Source organism: Protopterus annectens, chromosome 3.part1 (genome assembly GCF_019279795.1).
Source record: "Protopterus annectens isolate FY-2018-M chromosome 3.part1, PAN1.0, whole genome shotgun sequence".
NCBI classification, from domain to species: domain Eukaryota; kingdom Metazoa; phylum Chordata; order Ceratodontiformes; family Protopteridae; genus Protopterus; species Protopterus annectens.
In genome coordinates, this window is record NC_056732.1 from 1912050177 (window position 1) to 1912075098 (window position 24922).

Here is a 24922-nt window from a genome sequence, read left to right on the forward strand (position 1 = left end):
TAGGGCAGATAGCCTAGTATCAACCTATGAACCTATGATTGGCAGTAGATTTTTACAGTGCCGAGGTGCCAGCTCAACGCCCAACCTTCAGCGAAGGCACGCCCTTTCAAGCATGTCTTTCGAACGCCACCCAACCGCGGGGAGGACATGCAGACTCCACACAGCAGGTGCTCCAGCCAAGAATCGAATGTGAGAACCTGTTGCTGTGAGGCGACAATGGTACCGCTGCACCACCGCGGCTTCTGCTAGATGTCCACCAGGAAGGTTTGTTTTTAGCTTGAGGATCTTACTGTAATCCTATCAGGCATGGCTGTGTCTATACATTTGTGTAGATCTTTATACAGAGCCATCAGTGTATACCTTAGTACAGCTGTCAATGCCATCTATGGAAACTGGAGCTTGGAAGTTGATTGTACCATACATTAGGACAGTATATTTAGCTGTGGTGAAGTTTTTTAGCCTGACTTCTCCTTTGGGGAGTTTTGGTGCTATTGCTGCTTCAAAAATGACTGATTTATGGCTGGATTTAACCAGTGCGGGCAATAAACTTAATGCATTCCATCGGCCACTCATATTGGTGAGGACCAGCTCTAGAATATTAGAGCCCCTTGTGGGGTGTTGCACTATTTATTTCGGGGCATTTGAGTTAAAGTCCAGGAAGTTTTGTGAGAGTGAGTTCGGGGCTCATATAAGTTTCCCAGTTAATGGAGGGTTAGTTTAAATCACTCATGACTAGGGTGTTAGGTTGTACTTTAATTGTCCCAAGTAGATCTAAATAAGCTGTGTGGACTTCTTGGTTCATGGAAGTGGACCTATAACTGATGATGACATGTCTTACCCACAGTAATTTGGACTAGAAGTAACTCCATAGAGTTATCCTGTCTAACCAGTCTAGGGGCGTAATTTACTTTAATGAAGATAGACACTCCACCTCCTTTGGTTCTCATACCTTCAATTTGAGGACTGAAAGTGTGGAAGGCATTGTAGCCTTGCAAGGCCGGGGTACTGTCTTGTAAGTACTAAAGCTCAGATGTCCTCTACAGTCCTTTGCTTTCCTTCTCAATGTAGATGATGAAGAACTGCTTGTCCTGTATGTATTAAAGCCCAGATCTCCTTTGCAGTCCAGTGCTGTTAGCTGTCTGCAATTAAATGAGAGATTCTAGATGTAACAGCTGCAGTAAGATGGAAAATCCATACTATATGAATTAGATGTATGTATTTATTTATTTATTTGTAGTCTAAAACTTGGAAAGTTAGTATGTGAGGTTTTACCTGCTTTTACGGTACAACTAGGAGAAAACTTGAGAAGGTGGCATGCAGGATGTATAGGCAGAAACATCACACTGATTACTGGGAAAAGTTACTACTAACTAAAAAATCCTATGAAGATTACCTGGGTTCATTATCTTGTGTGTGTAGATGGTTGATCTTTTCGTTTAACTATGCTGGCCCTGGAAAAGAAAAGAAAAAATGTATATGTGAATTAAAAGGCTTTATTCAGATGGAATTAAATCTGGGAATATCAAATCTTGTTTTTCCACTGAAACAGCACCCCCCCCCCTCTTCTGGTCTATACACAGTGTAGTACCAATGAGGATACTCATCTCAGACATTTATCTGTAGCATTCCAGTCTTTGTTGAAATTAGTAGTGCCCACCTAAACATACAGGATTATGACTGGGTCTCTGACCATATAATCAGACAGACCCAATCATACGTTTTTGTAAGGATGACACTTAACATGGTCTCAAGTATTACAGCGAGTAAGACCACTAACCTCTGAAAGCTGTTAACTCACTTACCACTGCCACATAGACAGAAGAGTCAGGAAGTGCAAAGAGGTTTAAACTCTATTAGAAAATGGGCTTGAAGAATTAGCAATCACCAGTGACCACCTGACATTCCAAAGGGGTGAAATAATGCACAGGAAGAACAATGTAAACATTTTGCCTGTTCTAACAAACTCCATATGCTGAAACTGGAATCTTTTAATGAAGCTAACATTTCATTTCTCCACGCCAACCCCAGCTCTTAAAAAGCTCAGTCAGCAAAAAGGAAAAATAAAATAATACAGAAAAGTAAATAAAAGTAACAAAATAAAAAGTAGGCAAAAATAACAACTGCAGTACCAGCAGTTACAAGGACCTGCTATTTCCCTTTTTCCTTGCTAATCCAGGCTCCTAAAAAGATGCAGTTAATCAGCTCAAGTGGGAAACAGAACTAAAGCAATTAACTGAAGTGGCAATGGTTGCAAGGAACTGTGTGTGTGTGTGTGTGTGTGTGTGTGTGTGTGTGTGTGTGTGTGTGTGTGTGTGTGTGTGTGTGTGTGTGTGTATTTATATACATGTACACACTATAAAATAGCTATATAACTTGTATTTTGGATGTAAAGTACTTTCTACAACAATTACATAGCATACACCAACTCTGAAACATTAAGAAATAAACCAACTATTTCATATAAAAAATATAAAAAAATAAGTACATACTAAAAATAAAACAAATACAATACATTACTTCACTGTAGCACCCACCATGTTGGACATTATTGCTTGCTTAAATGCTTCATTCTTGTTGTAACTTTCGGCTTTTCCCGGTTAGGGGTCGCCACAGCGGAAACTCCGGTCTGCTAATGATTGGCAGTAGATTTTTACGTGCCGAGTTGCCGGCCCTGACGCACAACCTTCAACGAAGGTACGGCCATTCACGCATGTCTCCACGCATGTCTCCACACAGAAGACGCTCTAGCTGAGAATCGAACAGGTCAACGTCTTACTGTGAGGCGACAACGCTACCGCAGCACCACCACCGCATCTGAATGGAATGTTTAGTGGGTTTTTAAACTTGTTTGTACTTCCCACCAGTTTTCATTGGCAGTTTATGACCGCTGCTAATGTTCTGGTGTGAGACTGGAGCATAATAATGGTGATGATGCTAAACAAAAGCTCGATAAGCACCTTCCTGACATCAGAAAGGTTCTTAACAAGCTTATTGTTGCTGCAGCTGTGGAGCATAATCATGGTGCTCTACGCACTATAGGATAACTTCTACTCAAGGAGTTAAAGATTTATTTTACTTGTGTGTTTGTTTAACTGTGTGAGTGCACTAGGCCACAGACCCTTTCCAGCCACAACCAAGCCAAGCAGGTGAGGAAAACAAAGTATAGCATTTGAAGTGACACTGACTCAGTATACCACAATGTCAAATAATACAATGGCAGCAACTTAAAACAGTATCTGTAGATAAAGCTACATGTTGTAATGATGTAAAAAAAAGCTGCATGCATGAACGGCACTTAGGAACAATTAAGGGAGAACTGTATGGGTAATTTTCAATATTCAAGGAGTCTGGAAATTTGTTGAGTCCATTTGCATTTTCTGCAGCACTTGGATACAATAAAATTAAATTATTTTTTCTCCACAGTTAACCATTAGCTACCACCAGATTCTCATCTCATTCTGTGGGTCTACCAGACCCAGTTTAGAATGGCTTAACCCAACCCATTTGTGGTGCTAGCGAGGAAGATATTGAGGAAATCGGTGCAACACTGCTGCTGGGGTGTGCCCTAATCCCCACCACCTTAAGGCATCCTTGCAAGCTTTGCAACTGTTGCCCTTGGGATATGCATGCATGTTTCCATGCATGAGCAACTTCTCAATTAAGCAGCACACTGCTTATGCAGCATGGAGCTTTGCCAGGCTTGTAACTCTGCTGTACTGCAGACAGCTTAGGCTGCTGCCACCCTCCCCCCAGGATAAGCAAGTCGATGTTGTCCACAAACTCCCATCCTCCTCCTGTGGTCTCTCCAGTGGTCATCCTGGCTTTACTCCAGTGTGATATGACCTGCCAATAAACAGATTACTTACACATATGAAAAATGTTTGTGTGTTACACAGGTTATTTTGCCTGCTTTATCAACTGAACGTGCTAGCTTAGGTTAGCAGAGAAAACAGTGAGGAGAGAATAAAGTTCTCTTGTAGCAAGATATACGTGCTTACATCTGCCTTTTTCTTCATTCGACAACTAAGAGGTAAGGGATTTCAAAAAAACTATCAGAAGGCTGATATTTTTCATATTATCAGGGAGATGGTTCCACACAGAAGGTGACAGATCTTTTCATCTTTGACGAGGTTGTATCTTGGACTTTTTAGTATCACACCAGGATTTTTGATTGAAAGGAATTTGCCAAGATAATGTTATACAGTTTGTTTGCTACTAGAGAGTAGCTTTCTAAGTACAGAAGTTTGCAGTTAGGCTACATAGTTGAGAAGGGTCTTGAAAATCGGCCGAATCCATTTGCATTTTCCAGCAAATGCAGTGTTGTATGCCCAATCCAGCTATAGTAATGAAATGACAGCTGTGATTTCTCCATGCCTGGATTATTTAGTACTGTCAGAGTCAGCATTAGCAGTAAATGTTAATGTTAAAGCAGGGTCATGGATAAGTCCTAGATATTCTTGCTCTCCAGCAACTGGAACAGTGTTACCTTTACTATCAGTTATATGAATGGAGGAGTTTTGTGTAATTTCTTTGATGATGAGAAGATTGTTACATTACTTTTCTTGTGGTTGATTAAAAGTCTCTTGGAATATGTCCAATCACACAACTTAGTAAAGTCTCTTTGGAAACTGTTTTGTAGTTCTCAGTTTTGGAGAATGTTTGTAGTTCTCAATAATAATTACTGGGCTGTAAGAAGTATACTGACTGCATACATCACCAGTTTTGAGATTAGGAATGCCACTTGGTAGGTTGTTGATAAAAAGGGAGAATAGTAAGGCTCCTAGCACACCTGTGGCACTCCAGTGTTAGAAGGCCACTGGAGGATTTAGTATTACTGTCACATTTATTCAGAACTTCCCTGTGCTTGACTTGGACACCTTGACTACTTGGATTGCTAGTAAAACCATCTGGACATACAAAGCTGATATAATTATTTTTTTGCACTTGCTCTCTCTCGGTGCTATTTAACACTTCTGTGCTGCCTTTATTGATTTTGTTGAAAGTATCACTGTTTTTCAGCCTGCACTTGTTAAAGAAATGCCATCTACTAGTTACTGTACTGCTCTCAGGTTGTTTTAACAGTATTCTACTATTTCTTAACTTCCTCTGGTACTACAAAAGTTGGCCTGAGTTTTGCCAAAGTTCTCCAGAGTATTCCAAAATATTTTGAGGTTTTGCAATGTTTTTCTGGGTTGTTGTAGTTCTCTTACATTGTGCACTTTTTTCTGTATTTTGTTGAACATTTTTCAGGGTTAGTGAACTTATTTCCAAGGATTCTTGATACTGCAGGAATTCTGACTTTTGTTGTAAAGCATTTGTTACTGCACTAGAGCTCAAAATCAGTTCTTTTTACATTGAGGGTTCTTTTGCACTCTGGTGGGAGCAGAGCTGAATTCAACTCATCCAAGTTGCAAACTGCAGGTGGAAAGTTTATTGTGTTTTTATCTGAATGGTCTGAAGGATTAACTGTGTAAAAGTCTTTCACCCTGCGGGTATAAAACCCTCATGTTGTGCATTGTGTAAATGTGGTTCCCTGTGCCTTGTGTATCAGCAAACCTCTCCAGTTTAAAATCTCTACATGAAATGCTCTCCACAGTTTCCCACTGTTCACAGCTACTCGAAGAGGTGCCAGTTTGTGCAGAGGGCAATACCACTGCAGGTCATCTAACCGGAGCTGCTCTATGTTTGGCGACTTTTGCCCGAGGCCTGTAGAGATTCTGATGAAATCCAAAGCATCCACTGCTAAAATAAAAAAAAAATACTTTTTGAGTTCCCTCTGCACTTTGCTGACTGTATTTTATCTTTTTGTTGCCTCATTTTTGCTGATTTTTACTGTATTTTTCTGCACTTTAAAAAGCTGTTCTGTTGCTTTAAGTAGCTAGTACATAGCATAGACTAGATTCAGATCTGCTGAATGTAGACTTTGTTGTTACACTTGAGCACTATTCCAGCCATCTTACATTAGGAGGGTCCTGCCTGCACCCTCGTGGCAGACGTGTGTAGTCTGAGTTTCATCTGAGTTGGGGATTACTGGAGGAAAACTTGTTGTGTGCCTTCCCACTGGTAGTTTAGCTTAAAAATGTTTAATTTCGCATCAATTTAAGCCTCACATTTGAGCAAAGCTGTGCACCACACAATAGGGTTTAGCAGTGCCCTGTATAAATGCAAACTCCTTGAAAGACAATTTTCTCCTACCCATCTTTTACTGAACCCTCCCCAGCTTACCTGCTGCATTTCAGGAAACTCAGTTGCACACTGAGAAGCATTTTCATAGTTTTCACCCCTAGCCTTCAACAGAATAAGTCCTTTGTTAATCCTAGAGCAAAATCTTGTCAAACTAGCCTACTCCCCAATAGTAATTATGGTAAAAACCTGCTATAATGGAAGGTCAGTTTCCAACCATTTGTTGGGCCAGCCTGATTGACATGAGTATCCTGAGGCAATGTAGTAATTGCCTCGTGTATACTGACAACTGCTTAGTCGTAAAACAAATACAATATGTGAGAGATGTAATTACACTGTGAATTTGGAATCAATTTTCACATGTAACAACAAACTGGAAATCAAATAGGTTATCTCCACACACACACACACACACACACACACACACACACACACACAGACACACACACACACACACACACATCATCACCTCTTACACAAAACAAGGTCACAACACACAAACCCACATATACAGAAGTACTCAATAGAGGCCTACCAAAAGATCAGAGACCTCACAAGAGCAAACCACTTGTACACACTGCAAAGCAAAGAGAATCCACTACACATAACACACATACCAGGGTCTCAGCAAATAAGCCTGTAAGGCGAAAACACCTCAAAAACATATGTCATGGTCATAGACAACTCCCCAGTGAGAGAAACGGATGTCCTCCTCAACAGGCTTGACAAGGAGAAGGTCACAGTCAGCTGCCTGTCAGGTGCCAAGATCTGTCAAATCATGCATGCACTCAAGTCACTCAACAACAATTACCATTATGACATTGTCATAGTACATGTTGGGGGAATGACTTGACACATACATTTCTGGACTATATGAACATATATGACTGAACTCTCAAATTGTATTCCGGGCAGTTATGTCCTAGCCCTAAGCAGCAAACTACCTTCACCCAGGATGATGCCACAATATAGACAAAAAATGACTGACTCCAACAACTGGCTTAGCTTCTGGTATCAGCCCAGTGGAATCCAGTATCTGTCAGCCTGGGAAGACATGGCTGACTGACCACACTGCTTTGCCACAGATGGTCTTCACCTGTCTCCTCAATGCTTTTGGATACCTGCAAAGGCCTTTGTCTCCCCCATACTGCCTTTTTTAGGCAATGTCAAAACAAAATTTACAATGTAAACAAATCCACTCCTGATAAAATCAAGGTTATGCTGCTTAATGATAGGAGCCTAAACAAGAAACTGCAGTCCCTGGAAGCACTCCTCACCTAGGAAGATGCTCATGTCTGTGCAGTGACTAAGACATTATTCAAGGCTGCAAACAGCATTCCAGCCATGCAAGGCTTCAATGCCTTCCACATTTTCAGACCCCAAAACGAGCATGAAAGAACTAAAGGTGGAGGTGTAGCCATCTTCATTAAAGCCAAATACACATTGAGACTGGTTAAACAGTATGACTTCTCTTGAGCTATTCCAGGTCCGACTAACTATAGGTAAAACACCCTACCACATAACTTGCTAGCTACAGGTCCCCCACCATGAACCAATAGAGGCACACCACCTACCTGGACTTACTACAACCATTCAGTATACAGCCAGACATTTTGGTCATGTAGGATTTCAACTATCCTTCCACTGACTGGGTGATGTACACGAGTGCAAACATGCTTGCCATGAGGTTCCTGGTCTTTGCCAATACAAATGCCCTGGAACAGCTAGTCTGCACCCTACAAGGGACTCAAATGTCCTAGACTTTGTACTCATCAACATGGAGGGGGGGGGGGTCACTGCATCACCCCATGTGTGTTGCCCTCCCTGGTAGGGTCAGACAATAAATCTGTCTCGTTTGAAGTAACTATAAGACCTGACACCCCAGAGGAATAAAAATCACTGAAACATTCCTCCAAAGCAAACTACAGCCTACTAGGCAATGGTATAAAAAGTTTCAACCCCCCTGCTAACACAGTCAACAATGACTCCTATGCAGAGGAGTGCACAAACATCATGTATAACCACCTAAACTACTTCAGAGACTTGGCTGTACCTGACTGGATCATAAACAAGTCCTCCTGAAAAAACAGGCCACCCTGGTGGACCTCAATTATAAACAGGTTATATAACAAAAGGAAGAAATGTGATGTCTAAGAACAACAGCGAACTTACTCAGCAGAAGAAAAATACCCTCCACAGCTTGTACAAGCAAGTCAGCTATCTTGTAAAATCCTATAAAGCTAGTTACAAAGCTAAATTAGCATCCCTAGCTAAGGATAATAATAAGGCATTCTTTAGCTACATCAGAAAGCTAAAAGGGAACACCCAAAATTTAAAAGGGAACGCCCAACTATGTGCCAATCTTACACTGGATGGTACATTTCATACTGAACCTGAGAAAATTGCCAAACTACTAGCTTCCAGATTTGCTGCAAACTTCACCCCCTGTCCTCACCAGCCATGCCTCAAAGCATACCCGACACCAGTCCTTTACCTAGTATCTCCAAAGAGCAAGTCATATCCGTACTCTCTAAGTCCAAAAACACAGCCTCTATAGGACCAGATAACATCCCAGGCCAAATACTAAACACTAAAATAAGACCTAGCAGAACCACTTGGTACTCTCTTTAATCTCAGCCTGAGCACTAGCTTTGTTCCAGCAGAATGGAGAAAGTACAGTTGTGTACACTTACCATAAATGTAGATGTTCGAATGTATTCACTGTTGCAGTCATCACATTTGGGTTATCCCTGCCAGGGTACCCCTCGGCCGGCCCGAATACTAGAGGCTTAGTATTTCTGCGCCGGTTGCTGTTGCTTAAGGACTGACGTCAGGTCGTCAGTAGTATAAAGTAAGGCAGCTGACACCATTACATCAGTTTTTCTTGCCCTAACCTGTCAAGAGCTCCCAGGTAGGAGGCCATGTTCTGGTCTAAGAAACCCTACCAGTGGAAAATAAATACCAATATGTCCCTTGTAAGGAAAGGAAAAAAAAGAAGAAGAAAAAAACCCAACAAGTTAGAATGGTAATAAAGGAGAAAGAGAAGAAAGCGGGATGGAGGGAGGGAAACCAGGACTGCAACAGTAAATACACTCGAACATCTACATTTACGGTAAGTGTACACAACTGTACTATGTTCTTCATGTTTCACTGTTGCAGTCATCATATTTGGTTGATTCTCAAAGCTGAGGAAAAGGGTGGAGGCAGTCATTGAACTAGGGGCTGGCTAGGAAGCCCTGCAAGACTGCAGAGGCAAACCCTGACCTGGATTTGGAGAAGAGAGGCAGATGGTAATGTTTGGTAAAAGTGTGAACAGAAGTCCAGGTGGCAGCCTCCAGGATGTCCTTGGTGGGGACTCCTCTGAGGAAAGCTGCAGACGTGGAGGCTACTCTGGTGGAGTAGGTCCTGACCCCCTTGGGAGGAGGCGTTCCATGCTGTTTGTAGCAGAAATAGACACAGTGTGCTATCCATTTGGAAATGGTTTGTTTGGATATGGCTTTGCCTTCTGCTCCTGTAGCAAAGCTAAACCAGCAGTTGATCAGACTTTCTGAAGGATTTAGTCTTGTCTAGAAAGAATCTGAGCTGTCTGTGCACATCTAAAGAGTGAAGAATCCTTCCCCCCCCCTGTTCTGGGGATTAGGAAAAAAGGTGGGCAAATGAATGGTTTGGTTGAGAGCCACACTAGACACCACTTGGACATGAAGGATGGGTTAAGTTCTGAGGGATACTCTGTCTGCATGGAAGATGATGAAGGGTTCCACAGCCATGAGTGCTTGCAGCTCAGAGACTCTTCTGGCTGAAGTGATGGCCAGAAGGAAAGCTGTCTTCCAGGAGAGAAATTTTAGCTCTGCAGAAGAAGCTGGTTTGAAAGCGGGGAGGGTGAGCTTTTCCAATACGAAGGTAAGGTCTCAAGCTGGTGTTGGTGCCCTTCTGGGTGGCCTCAGGTTGCTAGCCCCTCTTAGGAACTGTTTGATTAGACGGCATGAGAAAAGGGGCTGCTCAGTGGGAAAATGAGCAAAAATAGCACAGGCTTGAGTTTTAATAGAAGAGAAAGAGAGGCCACTGTGTAGTAGGTCAGTTAAGTAATCCAGGATGACAGAGAGAATGGCTGTGCCATATTGGCTCCCTTAGCCTGGACCCAGGTGCAGAACCTTTTCCAGGTGCTGAGGCGTCTGGGCTCACGGATAACATCCAGAACCTGTTTACTGGGGTTGGCAGATTGATTAGGAGTTAGGGAATAAGCCAAGCTGCCAAATTGAGTGTCTGCAATTTGGGATGCATGAATTCCCCTTCCCTCTGGGTCAGAAGGTTTGGAATCTGTGGAAGATGCCAAGGGGGTAGCATGGGCAGGCTGCACAGCAAGGGGTACCACTGCTGCCGGGGCCAGTCTTGAGCTATAAGAATGGTCCTGGGTTTTTCCTTCCTTATTTTGAGCAGCACCCTGGGGATGAGAGGCAGGAGAGGAAAGGTATAGGCTGATAAGACTGACCCAGGGGAAGGACAGGGCATCCACTCTCCAAGTCATGCAGTGATGATCCCTGGTGCAGAATTTGCTGAGCTGATGGTTGGTGTGGGAGGCAAATAGGTCGACCTTCGGGGTTCCCCATTTTTGAGTTATTAGGGTGAAGGTACTTCTGTTGAGTTGCCACTTGTGTGGGTCCAGAAGATTTCTGCTTAATTGGTCTGCCAGGGAGTTGAGAGAGCCTAGTAGGAATTGTGCTAACAGGTGCAGTTGCATGGCAGAGGCTGTGTGCCGAAGGGTCATAGCCAGCCTGCATAGGGGGTAGGAATGAGTCCCTCCCTGCTTGTTGATGTACCACATCACAGTGGTGTTGTCTGTTTTGATCAGGAGAGGCCCTGGCAAGAGAAGGGTCTTAAAAGCTATCAAGGCATGCCGCACAGCCATCATCTCTTTTTGACTGATGTGAAGAGGGATTTGCTGTGGGCTCCACTGGCCCTGTATGCACCTGCCATCCAGGTGTGCACCCCAAGCATAGTCTGATGCATCTGTGGTGAGGGTCTGGGGGTGGGGAGAAAGGCATTCCCTTGTTGTAGGAGCATGCTGTCATCCACCAAAGGAAATCTTTTCTGAGGCAAGGAATTATAGATAGAAGAGATTCCAGGTCTTGAGAGTGTTGGCACCAAAGGCTCTTTAGGTACCACTGAAATTTCCTCATATGCAGTCTGGAATATGGAATGAATAGTATGCAAGATGCCATGAACTCCACAGCTTGCAAGATTTTCCTTGCAGTTAGCTGGGGCTTGGTGGCTAGTTGAGAGAAGGAAAATTTGTTTCTCTGGAGTAAGATATGCCGTCTGGGATGCTGTGTCCAGACTTGCTCCCAGAAAAATTATCCTTTGGATGGGCACCTGCTTGGATTTCTTTTTGTTGACTGTGTACCCCTAGGAAGGTTAGTAGTGTCTTTACAAAGGCCAGGTGCTTGAGCAGTTTTTCCTGGCTGTCTGCCTGAATAAGGTAGTCGTCTAAGTATGGGTAAATCTAAATTTTTCTTTGTCTGCAAAAGGCAACGGCCAGAGCCAGACATTTTGTGAAAACTCTGGGAACAGTAGATAAGCCAAAGGGAAGCGCAGAGAACTGAAAGTGTTGAGATCCTGCCCTGAAGTGGAGATATTTCCTGCATGATTCCTTGATAGGAATGTGGAGGTAGGCCTCCTTGAGATTTAGGGTGGCTAGCCAAGCATCTTTGGACAGCATGGGTAGCAGCTGCTGGAGGGTGAGCATTCTGAATTTTGGGATCACCAGGAAAGTGTTTAGAATGGATAGATCGAGGATGGGGCGCCAGATGCCCTCTTTTCTGGGCAACAGAAAGAGTCTGGAGTAGAAACCTTGGCCTATCTGTTCTGCAGGAACATGCTCTATTGCCCTTATAGAGAGCAGGGAAAGTATTTGCTTTTGTGCCCCTGCCTACTGATTTGGAGCTAGATCTCGGAACCCTTTGGGGGTGGGAAGGATGTGTAAGGAAAATCTGTATCCCTGAGACACAATATTCGGAACCCAGTGGTCATTGGTAATGGTTGTCCAGGCGCTTGAGTGAAAAGAGAGTTTTCCTCGTAGGGGTAAGTTGGTGTGGGTAGAGGGAGGGGGTGAAGGAGGTGAGTCATTGCGAGTTCTTACTATAAGGGGGTGGCTTAGAACTCCCTGTTTTGGAAGTGGAGGTAGTCCACTCCTTAGATCTCTGCATACCCTGGGGCTGCTGTCTGGGTGGTCTGCTTCCACGGGGCTTAGGCTGGGCTGGTTTACTGGGAGCAGGAAAGGACCAGTGTTTGGAGGGACAATGCCTGCTGAACCTAGGGGGCTGGACCTGCAAGAAATCCTTAACTGTTTGCATAGATTTGGCTTTTTCTTCCATCTTTTTTTAAGACCTCTTCTGCCTTAGTGTCAAATAAGTTATCTTTGTGCAAGGGGGCATCCAACTGTTTAGATATGACATGGTCTGGCAGGGGCTGTTCCTTAAGCCATGCATGCCTTCTAATGACAGATCCAGTGTCTGCTGTCCTGCAAGAAACTTCAAGGGCATCAAACCCACAGTGCAAAGTGTGTTTAGTTACTTGACTTGCAGAATGCATGAACTCTTGTACATCTTTTGAATCTGCCGAAGCAGGAAAGGAAGCCATTTTTTGTTTAAGGAGTTCCAAGGTATGTTGCTGAAATATCAGCATATGGAGCTAACACTTTAGTGCCCTGATAGCAAGAGTAGCTGAGGTGAATACTTTTTTACTCCATCTGTCCAATGCTTGGGAATCCCTGTCTGAGGGGGTGGGATTCTTAGTAGAGGTAGCTTTAATCTCTTTTGGCCCTTGAGAAATGACCTCGGGGTCAGCTGTAGGGATTTTTAAAAAGGTATTTGTGTGAGTCAGGGACTGTATAATACCTGTCTGGTTTTCTAGGAGCAGGAGGAAGGACGTCAAGAGTTAAGCTGGATTTGAGGAAAACATCCTCCACAACATCTAGGACTGGTGGGATGGCCACGGGTCTGTGTTGTGGAAGATCTAGGAATTCCCGGAGTCTCTTTTTAGACTGAGGATAGTCCTGATTCTCCCATTGGAAATGCTCCCTTAAGGTATGCAGAATTTCCCCAAAGGAAAAATCCTCTGGGGGAGAGGCAGAAAGAATAGAATCCTCTGCATCAGAATCCTCATAAGTGGAGAGGGGTTGCATATCTTCATATTCAGATGCATCAGATTCATCTGAGTCTTGTTTTGACAGAACTACAGGGGACAGATCTCTTCTCCTTTTGGAGGGGGTAGCTTGCCTTCCCCTGATCAGCATGATAAGGTCTTCGGCCATTTTAAGCATTTGAGACTGAGGCAAGGTAGCAGGCGCCTGAGAGTGAGTTGTCAGTTTCTTGGGTTTGGTTCATACCCTGGGCCTGAAAACTCAGTAGTTTTAGAAAGAACGGTAGTCGCGAAAGAAGACGTTGGTTTGGGTCGAGATTCGGCAGTTTGAAGGCTTCCTCGGACGCCGGTGCCTGCTTAGCGGCTCTGGACCCATCCAAGGGTGAGACGACCGCAGGATCCTTAATCGAAGAAGAGTTTTGTGGCATACCGGACTCCGAAAGGGTTTAGGTAGCTTAGTGCGAATCAACAGAATCAGGCCTCAGGGACTGCAAAGGTTCCTCACTGAGTACTGAAGAACTGACAACTAACTTAATGGAAGCATTGTCGGTAGGTTTGGACCTGTGCAGTCTGTCTCTGTCTTTAAATTTTTTTGGAAGATCTGCTGTCGGATGGCTTACCAAAGCCATATCTGAATTCGAGGACTGTAAGCGAAAATATCTGGCTACAATAAGGGCCCGACGATGGATAGTTCTGGCATTGAACAAAGCACAGATCCACCTTGGATCCCAGAAACTACCGTCCCATCAGTCTGACAAGCCTTATCTGCAAGGCCATGGAGCGTATTATCATGGAACTTATAAACAAAGACATTGGCAACCTTCAAACACTGGACCCCACCCAGTTTGGGTTTGTGAAGGGCCGATCTTGTCTCCTGAATCTGATTGACTTCTTTGAATCAGTCTCCAGAGCCATGGACAAGGGTAAGGTGGTCCACACAGCCTATCTAGACCTTGCCAAGGCCTTTGACACCATCCCCCACTCTGGAATCATAGATAAACTTACTAAGTTGGGCATTAATCCCTATGTCACCCAATGGGTTGCTAAATGGCTTACTGACAGAACCCACACTGTAAAAGTAGCCGACTCCAAATCCAGCTCCAGACAAGTGACAAGTGGAGTACCTCAGGGTTCAGTCCTGGGGCCGCTCTTGTTTGGCATCTACTTCTCTGAAGTACAGGTCAACACTAAGGGACTCTGGCTAACAAAGTTTGCAGATGACTGCAAACTGGGAGCCATTATTGAGGGCCTTACAGAAACAGATGTTTGGTGCCAGAGCCATGGGCTCAAGCTCAATGCCAAGAAATGTATTGTTATCCCCTTTGGGAAAAAACATGTATCCATGAATTACCATATAGGTGGCAGTACACTAAACACAGAAAGTGTGATAAGAGACTTAGGGACACAGATGGACAGTGGTCTCACCTTCGATAACCACATCACCACAACAGTCAGGAAATCCTTCTATGTGGCACACCTCATCACGAAGGGCTTTTCATCCAGAAAAAAGGAGGTCATTGTCCCACTGTACTCATCCCTCATTAGACCCATTATAGAATACAACGCCCATTTGGTATGTACCTCTCAAGACATCTGCAACAACTGGAAAGGCCTCAGAAATACCTCACTAAAAGAATCACAGGCCTAAAGCAGATGCCCTACGCTGACCGCCTTAAAAAACTCCAGCTATACTCTGTCGCATATCGTCTACTCAGAGGCGATCTCTGCTTAACATACAAGGCCATGTCAAACCCAGAGCTGTTGGACATGCTACACTTAATGAAATCCCAATCCCTCAGAGCTACACGCTCCAGGGATCTAAACCTTGTCATCACAATAAACAAAACATGCTGGAAGGATAGGTTCCTGACCCAGAGACTCCCCAGACTCTGGAACAGATTGCCCATACATGTCAAGCAGAGTGCCTCTTTGGACCTCTTCAAGAGGAACCTTGACGATTGGATGGGAGAAAGGAAATTCACCCCAGGGATCACGTCAGTCACCCTGCTAGACAGGGGTCCAGGAAAGTAAATAATGTGGGAAGAAATAGCCAGAGAATTGTTATGGCTAGGCTTGTATAGGCCCTAGGGCTGAGAGCCTAGTACCAACCTATGAACCTATGAACAATGAGGGACGTCGTGGTCTGGGCATAAACAAGTGACGCAGTAAGAGTGGAAGTCTCAGTGTGGTATTTGTTTTCCACAGACGATATGATTATTAACTTTTCCTGACATTGGTTAGTGCAAGAAAAAAGAATCCCCAACAGGGTACTTAGCTTTAGAAGACCAATTTGGTAGATGAAAAACTCAGGTAGCGTCCCACCGGCACTCTTACGAACTGCTTCTGCTTCGGACCCCATGGCAAGAAAGACTGATGTAATTGTGTTGGCTGCCTTACTTTATACTACTGATGACCTGACGTCAGTCTTCAAGTGACAGCAACCGAAGCAGAAATACTAAGCCTCTGGTATTCGGGCTGGCCAAGGGCTACCCTGGCAGGGATAACCCAAATGTGATGACTGCAACAGTGAAACACGAAGAACATCAGCAACAGTAATCCCCCTTGCACAAAAGGAGATCCATCAACTGACCCTGGGAACTATAGACCCATAAGTCTAACCAGCCTTGTCTGCAAGGCCATGGAAAGAATCATCATAGACATTATCAACAATGACAAAGGCGATCTTCAAACTCTTGACCCAACCCAGTTTGGCTTCATCAAGGGTAGATCAAGCTTACTGAACCTGGTGGAATTCTTTGAGAATGTCACCAAAGCCCTGGATGAATGCAAATCAGCATATACTGCCTATCTTGACGTAGCCACGGCTTCTGATACAATCCTCCACTCAGGTATCATTGAGAAACACTCCCAGCTGAGGATTAATGGAACAATCTCATGTCGATTAGGATTGAATGCAGGAATGGTTAAGGAGAGGTGAATTCAAACCAAAAGATGAAAGGTTAATACTGGCGGCCCAAGACAATGGACTATGTACACGTTGGTTTACAAAGTCCATTGAACATGTGGGAGAAACACGACAAATGTACATTCTGTAAAACAGCATTGGAAACAGTTGCACACCTTGTTGCTGATGTGACATACTAATGGCAGAAAGACTGTATACTGAAAGGCATAATAATATGGCAAGACTGTTGCACTGGGGAATGTGCAAACACTATAATATTAAAGTAGCTGAAAAACAGTGAAAACATGAGCCACAAAGCATCACAGAAAATGATGAAATGTACATCATGTGGGATGACCCATTACCAACAGTTCAAAAGACAAATGCAAGAAAACCAGATATAGTGGTCCATGACAAGAACACAAAAGTAGCATTGATCTTTGAAATCGCTACACCCAGTGACTATAGTGTCTTGGGTACAAAGAAACACAAAGTCATAAAATATCAGGATTTGCAGACAGAAATGAGAGCAATGTGGAGGAAATATACCCAGACAGTTTCAATAGTAGTAGGAGCAATGGGTCTTATAAAAAGAATCTACAACTATATTTAGATATGGTACCGATACATATAACTCCATACAAACTGCAAAAGGAGTCATTACTGGGCACATTGCAGGTACTGCAAAGAGCACTTCTGGCTGACATCAAAGACTGAAACAATACTAACTTCATGAACTTCAGTCATACTTTGACTTACGAATGGGGTCCATTCCTGTCATGGTATTAGAACCCCAGACAATTTGGAGATATTAAAAACTGAAGCTTAACCTATACGTGACTACATGGATACCCAACTGGCTCACTGACAAAATGCATATAACCTCAACCAGCAGACCAGTTACCAGTGGCATACCACAAGGATCTGTGCTGAGCCGTCTACTGTTTGGAATCTACTTCTCGGAAGTGCAGGTGAAAGTAGATAGCCTGTGGCTTATCAGGTTCACTGATGATTGCAAATTGGGTACAATCACTGAGCCACCAGACAATGTTAACATATTACAAAAGGGGCTAACACAAACAAATGATTGGTGCCAAAGCTAGAGACTAAAACTAAATGCAAAAAAAAGCATTATTATCCCCTTTGGCAAACAGGAAGTCCCTGCATACAATACTGACAGCACACCCCTAAGCTCAAACCCAGTGGTGTGAGATTTGGCAACACAGGTTATCACAGGATCACAGGAGGTTACTACACCTTAGAAGCCTAGCCAAGAGTTTATCCCCAACAAGAAACCTCAGTCAGCACCTGTCGCCCCTGTCAATGAGGGACACAGGTGGAACCCCTGGGACAAATTTGTTGTTTCCCATCCACTCATCAAGGCTGCACATGAAGAGGGTCAGCGAGGTGCTTTGTCTGACATGTATGGGAAGTCTATTCCAGAGATGGGGCAGCCTCTGGGAGACAAACCTGTCTTTCCAGCAGGTTTTGCTAATGTCGCATATTAGATTCAGGCCTTTTGAGTGGGTAGTGCAGGAGGAGTTAATACTTACGGATATGGAGCAGCTCTAGTAGGGCAGGGTCTGAGATTGCCTTCCCTGGGCAATCTGTATGATACTGAGTAGAGTGATAGTGATTTGAGCCTGTCTGCATAGGACAGTTGTTGGAGGCCATGAATTCTCTTTGTGAGGTATTTCTGTGCCCTTTCCAGATGGTGCAGGTGTTTGGAGAGGTACATACCAAACATGGCATTCTACTCAATTATTGGTCGAATGATAGAGGATGGCAGAGTACAGAGAGGTAATAATCTTCTTTTTTCTATATGCAATCCCTTTACTTATGAGATTAACCAATTAAAAGGCTTTTCTGACCACTGCCGCTACATGATGGTCGAATGTGAGGTTGTTAACCTGAGTGCCCAGGTCTTGCACCACAGGTTGTGTGCTTAGAGGGTTGCCATTGATGTGGTAATCAGTAGGGGTTGTGTTCTTTCCGAATGGTATGACGATACATTTTTTTTTTTTTGCATTTAGCTTGAGGCCATGACTTTAGCACTAATCATTAGTTGCTGTGAGACCCTCTTGCAGTATGTTAATATCATCTGGAGAGTCAATAACAGCACCCAACTTACAGTTGTCCACAAATTTGGTCAGCTACAGGTCTTTTGTCTTTGCCTGGACCTCTGAGAAGTAGATGCCAAAGAGTAGGGGTCCCAGGAGAGATCCCTGGGGAATTCCACTCGTGACAGATCTGCTATCAGAGGTGGAGGTGCCTATTTTGACTTTGAGGGTCCTGTCGGTGAGCCAGCTGACCACCCACCCGATGAGATAGGGACTTACGCCAAGTTGTATTAGCTTTTCAATGATGCCCAAGTGGGGGATTGTGTCAAAAGCCTTGGCCAAGTCAAGGTAAGCTGTATGCATGGACTTCCCTTCATCCAGGGACTTGGTGACAGTCTCAAAGAAGTCAACCAGGTTCAACAGGCAAGATCTGCCCTTGACGAATCCAAACTGGGTGGGATCAAGTGCTTGGAGATTGCCTATGTCTTTGTTTATGAGATTCATAATAATATGCTCCATGGCTTTACAGATCAGACTTGTCAAGCTAATGGGGGAATAGTTTCTAGGGTCAGTGGTGGCACCACCTTTGTGCAAGGGGATGACAAGGGCAGTTCACCATTGTGCTGGAATGAAGCCTGCACTTAGGCTGTGGTTGAATAGGGTGCTCAATGGCAAAGCCAGTTCTTGCTGGAGATGGTGCAGAATACATCCTGCGATACAATCAGGTCCCATGGAAGCTGTGTTCTTTACCTTGGATAAGGCATTTAACACTTGAACTATGGAGATGTGAGATGCAGGACAAGTATTGGGGATGCTAAATGAGCCTTGGGGGGCAAGGGGGTGAAGTTTGCAATGAACCTAACTGCTAGCAGGTTGGTTAAGTCAACAGGATCAGTGTAAGTGATACTGTTAAGTACTAATTCAGAACAGACCTGGGCTTTGCCATGGAGGTTCCTGACATAACTGAAGAAAATGTTGTGGATTCCCTTTGTTTTAGAGGCTAGCTTCGATTCATAATTGGCCTTGGAGGTTTTCACTAGTGATCTAATTTGCTTGTTGAGGCTAAGGAGGGAGATTTTCCAATTTGGAATTTGTTCCATTTTACTCTCGGACAACAGTTTCTTTCTTTTGTTGTAAAGCCTGTTAATAGAGAATGCCCACCAAACAGGTTTGTGTTTCCATGAGGAGCAGGTTTTAGTTCTATTGGGTACAGCTGTGCCCATGCAATTGTACAGGTGCTTGTATACTGCACTGGCGTACTGTTCAGCAAAGTTGTCTGCATCCTCTGAGGGGGGGTGTGAAGCTACAGATATCCTCTCTTAGGAGGTTGTAGTCAGCTTTTGAGAAGCTTTTTAGCTTGATTACGGCTGGGGGGGTGGGGTTGGGTGGGATAGAAACTTCGAATGACACAGTGTGATGATCTGATCTCAACAGGGAAAAACATACTATGGGAGTGGTGCAGCATTTGCCTTTGTTGGTAAGAACCAAGTCCAGAATGTTATCTCCCCTTGTGGGGGAAGAGACAAGCCTGTCTAGTGCATTAGAACTGATGAAGTCAAGAAATCATTGAGAGTGAGCATTACCTGCAGGAATAGTTCACCCAGTCTACGGTGGAGTAGTTGAAGTCACTAAGGATCAGGGTGTTAGGGGGTATCTTGATGGAGTCGAGAGATCCAGGTAAGAGGAGTGGGTGTCCCGAGTCGTGGAGAGGGGTCTATAGCTGGCTATAATATGGATGGCTGTCTTGCCAACTGTCAGTTGCACCTGGAATATTTCCAGTGTATCATGCTAGCAAACCAGACTGGAGGTGTGCCTGTCCTTAATGAACACAGAGAATCCACCACCCTTAGTCTTCCAGACCTCATTTTGGGGTCAGAATGTGTGGAGTGAGGTACAGCCTGGTAATCTGCTAGCAATCTAAACTTCAATCACCATGTGTCCACAGTGGTGAGGAAAGCCTTCTACTTTGTGCATGCTATAAGTAAGGGCATTGCATCCAGGCCTAAAGATGTTATAACTCCTCTATACTCAATCCTCATCAGACCACTAATAGAGTACAATGCTCCCTTTTGCATGTACCTCACCAGACACCTACAGCAGCTGGAGAAACCATAAAGGTTCTCAACAAGAAAATTCAGGCCCTCCAAAACATGACCTACATGGGAAGACTGAAAGCCCTGTCACTGTACTCTGTATCCTGCAAGCAAATGAAAGGTGACTTGTGCCTAGCCTACAGAGCAGTCTCTGACATTGCCCTAATGGACATGCTGCACATCTGCAAATCAAATAAGAAAAGAGTCACTCACTCCAGGGATCTCAATCTAGCCTGTCACATTAACAGAACATGCTGGACACACAGATACATCTCTCCCAGAGATTGTCGCTCCTCTGGAATAAACTTCCAAATCATGTGAAGCAGAGCTCCTCAATGACCCTATTGAAGCGCAACCTAGACAATTGGATGGGGCAGTTATGTCCCTCATGGACAGGGGCAGTCGCTGCTGATAAAGTACAGTTGTGTACACTTATCATAAATGTAGATGCTCGAGTGTCTTCACTGTTGCAGTCATCAGATTTGGGTTATCCCTGCTGGGGTAGCCCTTGGCCGGTCTGAATACCAGAGTCTTAGTATTTCTGCATCAGTTGCTGTTGCTTGAAGACTGGCGTCAGGTCGTCAGGGGTGTAAAGGAAGGCAGCCAACACCATTACATCAGTTCTTCTTGCCCTAACTGGCCAGGAGCCCCCAAAGTAGGAGGGCAGGATCTGGTGGCAGGACCCCACCAGTAAGGAAAGGAGAACAACAAAGGAATAAAAGGTAACAAAAAGAAAAGAGGGAAGGAGGGAGGGAAACCAGGACTGCAACAGTGAAGACACTCGAACATCTACATTTATGGTAAGTGTACACAACTGTACTATGTTCTTTGTGTTTCACTATTGCAGTCATCACATTTTGGTAGATTCCCAAAGCTGAGGAAATGGGTGGTGGCAGTCAAGGAAGTTAGAGGTTGGCTAGCATGCCCTGCAAGACTGCAGAGGCAAACCTTGCCCTGGATTTAGAGAAGAGAGACAGTTGGTAATGTTTGGTAATGGTGTGAACAGATTTCCAGGTGGCAGCCTCCAGGATGTCCATGGTGGGAACCTCTCTGGGGAATGCTGCAGTGGTGGAGTGGGTCCTAACCCCCTTGGGGGGAGGCTTCCCATGCTGCTTGCAGCAGAAATGGATGCAGTGTGCTATCCATTTGGAAATGGTTTGCTTGGAGATGGCTTTGCCCTCTGCCCCTGAAGCAAAGCTAACCAGCAGTTGATCAGTTTTTCTGAGGGGGTTTGTCATATCCAGATAGTATCTGAGTTGTCTGTGCACATCTAGAGAGTGCAGAATCATCTCCCCCTTGTTTTGAGGGTTAAGAAAGAAGGTGGGCAAATGGATGGATTGGTTGAGGGCCACACTGGATACCACCTTGGGCATGAAGGATGGAGTGGTTCTGAGGGAAACCCTGTCTGCATGGAAGATGATGAAGGGTTCCATTGCTATGAGTGCTTGCAGCTCAGAGACTCTTCGGGCTGAAGTGATGGCCAGGAGGAAGGCTGTCTTCCAGTAGAGAAATTTTAGATCTGCAGAAGAAGCTGGTTCGAAGGGAAGCAGGGTGAGCTTTTCCCAGACAAAGTTAAGGTCCCAAGCAGGTGTTGGTGCCTTTTTGGGGGAGTTTCAAATTGTTAGCCCCTCTAAGGAACTGCTTGATCAGAGGGTGGGAAAATAGTGGCTGCTCAGTGGGAAAATGAGTGGAAATAGCTGAGGCATGGATTTTTATGGAAGAGAAAAACAGCCCACTGTGTAATAGGTCAGCTAAGTAGTCCAGGAAGAGAGGGATGGAGGGCTGTGCCGTATTGGCTCCCTTAGCCTGGATCCAGGTACAGAACCTTTTCCATTTATCTACATAGCTAGGTTGTCTGGCCTCGCGGATAAAATCTAGAACCCGTTTGCTGAGGAGGGCAGATTGATCAGGGGTCAGGTTATAAACCAAGCTGCCAAACTGTGTCTGCAATTGGGGATGCATGAATTCCCCTGCCCTCTGAGTTAGGAGATTGGGAACCTGAGGAAGATTCCATGGAGGCAGTGTGGACAGGCTGCGCAGCAAGGGGTACCAGTGCTGTCTGGACCAGTCTGGAGCTATGAGAATGGTCCTTGTTTTTTCCTCCCTTATTCTGATCAGTACATTGAGAATGAGAGGTAGGGGAGGAAATAGACCAAGAGGTTTACCCAGGTGAAGGTCAGGGCATCTACTTTCCATGCCATGCAGTGATGCTCCCTGGTGCAGAATTTGCTGAGTGATGGTTGGTGTGGGAACCAAACAGGTCGACCTCCAGGGTTCAACATTTCAGAGTTATTAGTAAGAAGGTGTTTCTGTTGAGCTGCCACTCATGGGGGTCCAACACTTGTCTGCATAAGTGGTCTGCCAGGGAGTTGAGCGAGCCAGGTAGGTCGTGTGCTAACAGGTGTAGATGCATGGAAGAAGCTGTGAACCAAAGGGTCATGGCCAGCCTGCACAGCGGGTAAGAGTGTGTCCATCCCTGCTTGTTGATGTACCACATCACTGTGGTGTTGTCTGTTTTGATCAGGAGAACCCCTGGAGAGAAAAGGGGTTGGATAGCTATCAAGGCCTGCTGCACAGCCATCATCTCTTTTAGACTGATGTGCAGGGGGAGTTGCTGGTGGTTCCATTCGCCCTGTATGCACCTGCTGTCCAGGTGTGCACCCCAAGCATAGTCTGAGGCATCTGTGGTGAGGGTCTGGGCGACAGGGTGTGGGGAGAAGGGTAGTCCCTTGTTATGGGAGCAGGCTGTTGCCCACCAAAGAAATTCCTCCATCAGGCAAGGAATAATAGGTAAAAGAGTTTCTAGATCTTGAGAATATCTGCACCAAAGGCTCTTTAAGTACCATTGAAGTTTCTTCATATGCAGCCAGGCATATGGAATAAGGAGTATGCAAGATGCCACGAACCCCAGAGCTTGCAGGATTTTCCTTGCAGAGAGCTGGGGCCTGGTGGCCAGTTGTGAGAAGTAAGTTGGTAGGAAACTTTGTTTCTCTGATGTTAGGAATGCCATCTGGGATGCTGTGTCCAGACTTGCTCCCAGGAAGATTATCCTCTTGGTGCGTACCTGTTTGGATTTCTTTTCATTGACTGTGTACCCTAGGGAGGTTAGCAGGTCCTTTACAAAGGCCAGGTCCTTGAGCAGCTTTTACTGGCTGTCTGCCTGAATAAGGCAGTCATCTAAGTAGGAATAAATCTGAATATTTCTTTGTCTGCAAAAAGCAATGGCTGGAGCCAGACATTTTGTGAGAACTTTGGGTGCAGTAGATAAGACAAAGGGAGGTGCAGAGAACTGAAAGAGCAGAGATCCTGCCCTGAATCGAAGATATTTTCTGCAGGGCTCCCTGATGGGAATGTGGAGGTAGGCCTCTTTTAGGTCCAGGGTGACTAGCCAAGCATCCTTGGACAGCATGGGTAGCAGCTGCTGGAGGTTGAGCATTCTGAATTTTGGGATCACCAGGAAGGTGTTTAGAATGGACGGGGTGCCAGGTGCCCTCTTTTCTGGATACCAGAAAAAGTCTGGAGTAGAAGCCTTGGCCTATCTGCTCTGCAGGAGCATTTTCTACTGCTCCCAAGGAGACCAGGGTATGGATTTGCTTCTGAGCCTCTGCCCACTGATATGGTGGTAGGTCTGGGTATCCTTTGGCGAATGGAAGAGTGTGGAAGGAGACTTTGTAGCCCTGAAACACAATGTTCAGAACCCATTGGTCCTTGGTAATAGTGGCCCAGGTGTTTGAGTGAAAGGAGAGTCTTCCTCCTAGGGGTATGTGATGGTGGGCAGAGGCAAGGTGGGGTGGGGGTGGGGGGGTCATTGGGAGTTTTTGCTGTAAGGGGGTTGGCTTGGAACTCCCTGGTTTTGATGTGGAGGCAGTCCACTGCTTAAATCTCTGTAGCCCATGGGACTGCTGTCTTGGAGATCTGTTTCCCGGGGCCTAAGCTGCCCCCTGTTTACTAGGTGCAGGAAATGACCAGTGCTTGGAAGGATAATGCCTGCTGAACCTAGGGGGTTGTACTTGCAAGAAATCTTTAACAGTCTGCATAGATTTGGCCTTTTCTTCCATGTTTTTTAACACCTCTTCTGCTTTAGTACCAAATAAGTTATCTTTGTGCAAAGATGCATCCAACAATTTTGATTTGACATGGTCTGGCAGGGGTTGTTCCTTAAGCCATGCATGCCTTCTAATGACAGATCCTGTGACTGCTGCCCTGCAAGAAGCTTCTAGGATGTCAAAACCGCAGTGTAAAGTGTGTTTAGTTACTTGACCAGCAGAGTGCATTAATTCCTGTAAATCTTTAGATTCTGCACATGCAGGAAAGGAAGCAATTTTTTGTTTAAGGAGTTCCAAGGTAAGTTGCTGATATTTAAGCATATGTAACTGACAACTGAGTGCTCTGATAGCAAGAGTAGATAAGGTGTATACATTTTTATCCCATCTGTCCAGAGCTCTGGAATCCCTGTCCGAGACAGTGGGATTCTTAGCTGAAGTAGCTTTAACCTCTTTTGGGCCTTGAGTAACGACCTCAGGGTCCACTGTTGGATTTTGAGA

The 24922-nt window shown here is 44.8% G+C and overlaps 1 protein-coding gene across 4 annotated transcripts in view; it reads right to left on the minus strand.

The window, feature by feature from the left end:
* Positions 1–1391: 1391 nt before the first annotated feature.
* LOC122798823 (ubiquitin carboxyl-terminal hydrolase 2-like) overlaps positions 1392–24922 on the minus strand; it is a 1648319-nt gene continuing 1624788 nt past the window's right edge. For all 4 annotated transcript variants that reach the window (XM_044067950.1, XM_044067948.1, XM_044067949.1 and 1 more), the window contains one exon: positions 1392–1451. In XM_044067950.1, coding sequence (XP_043923885.1) covers positions 1403–1451 — 49 coding nt within the window. In that variant the 3' untranslated portion in view covers positions 1392–1402. The remainder of the gene's footprint in view (positions 1452–24922) is intronic.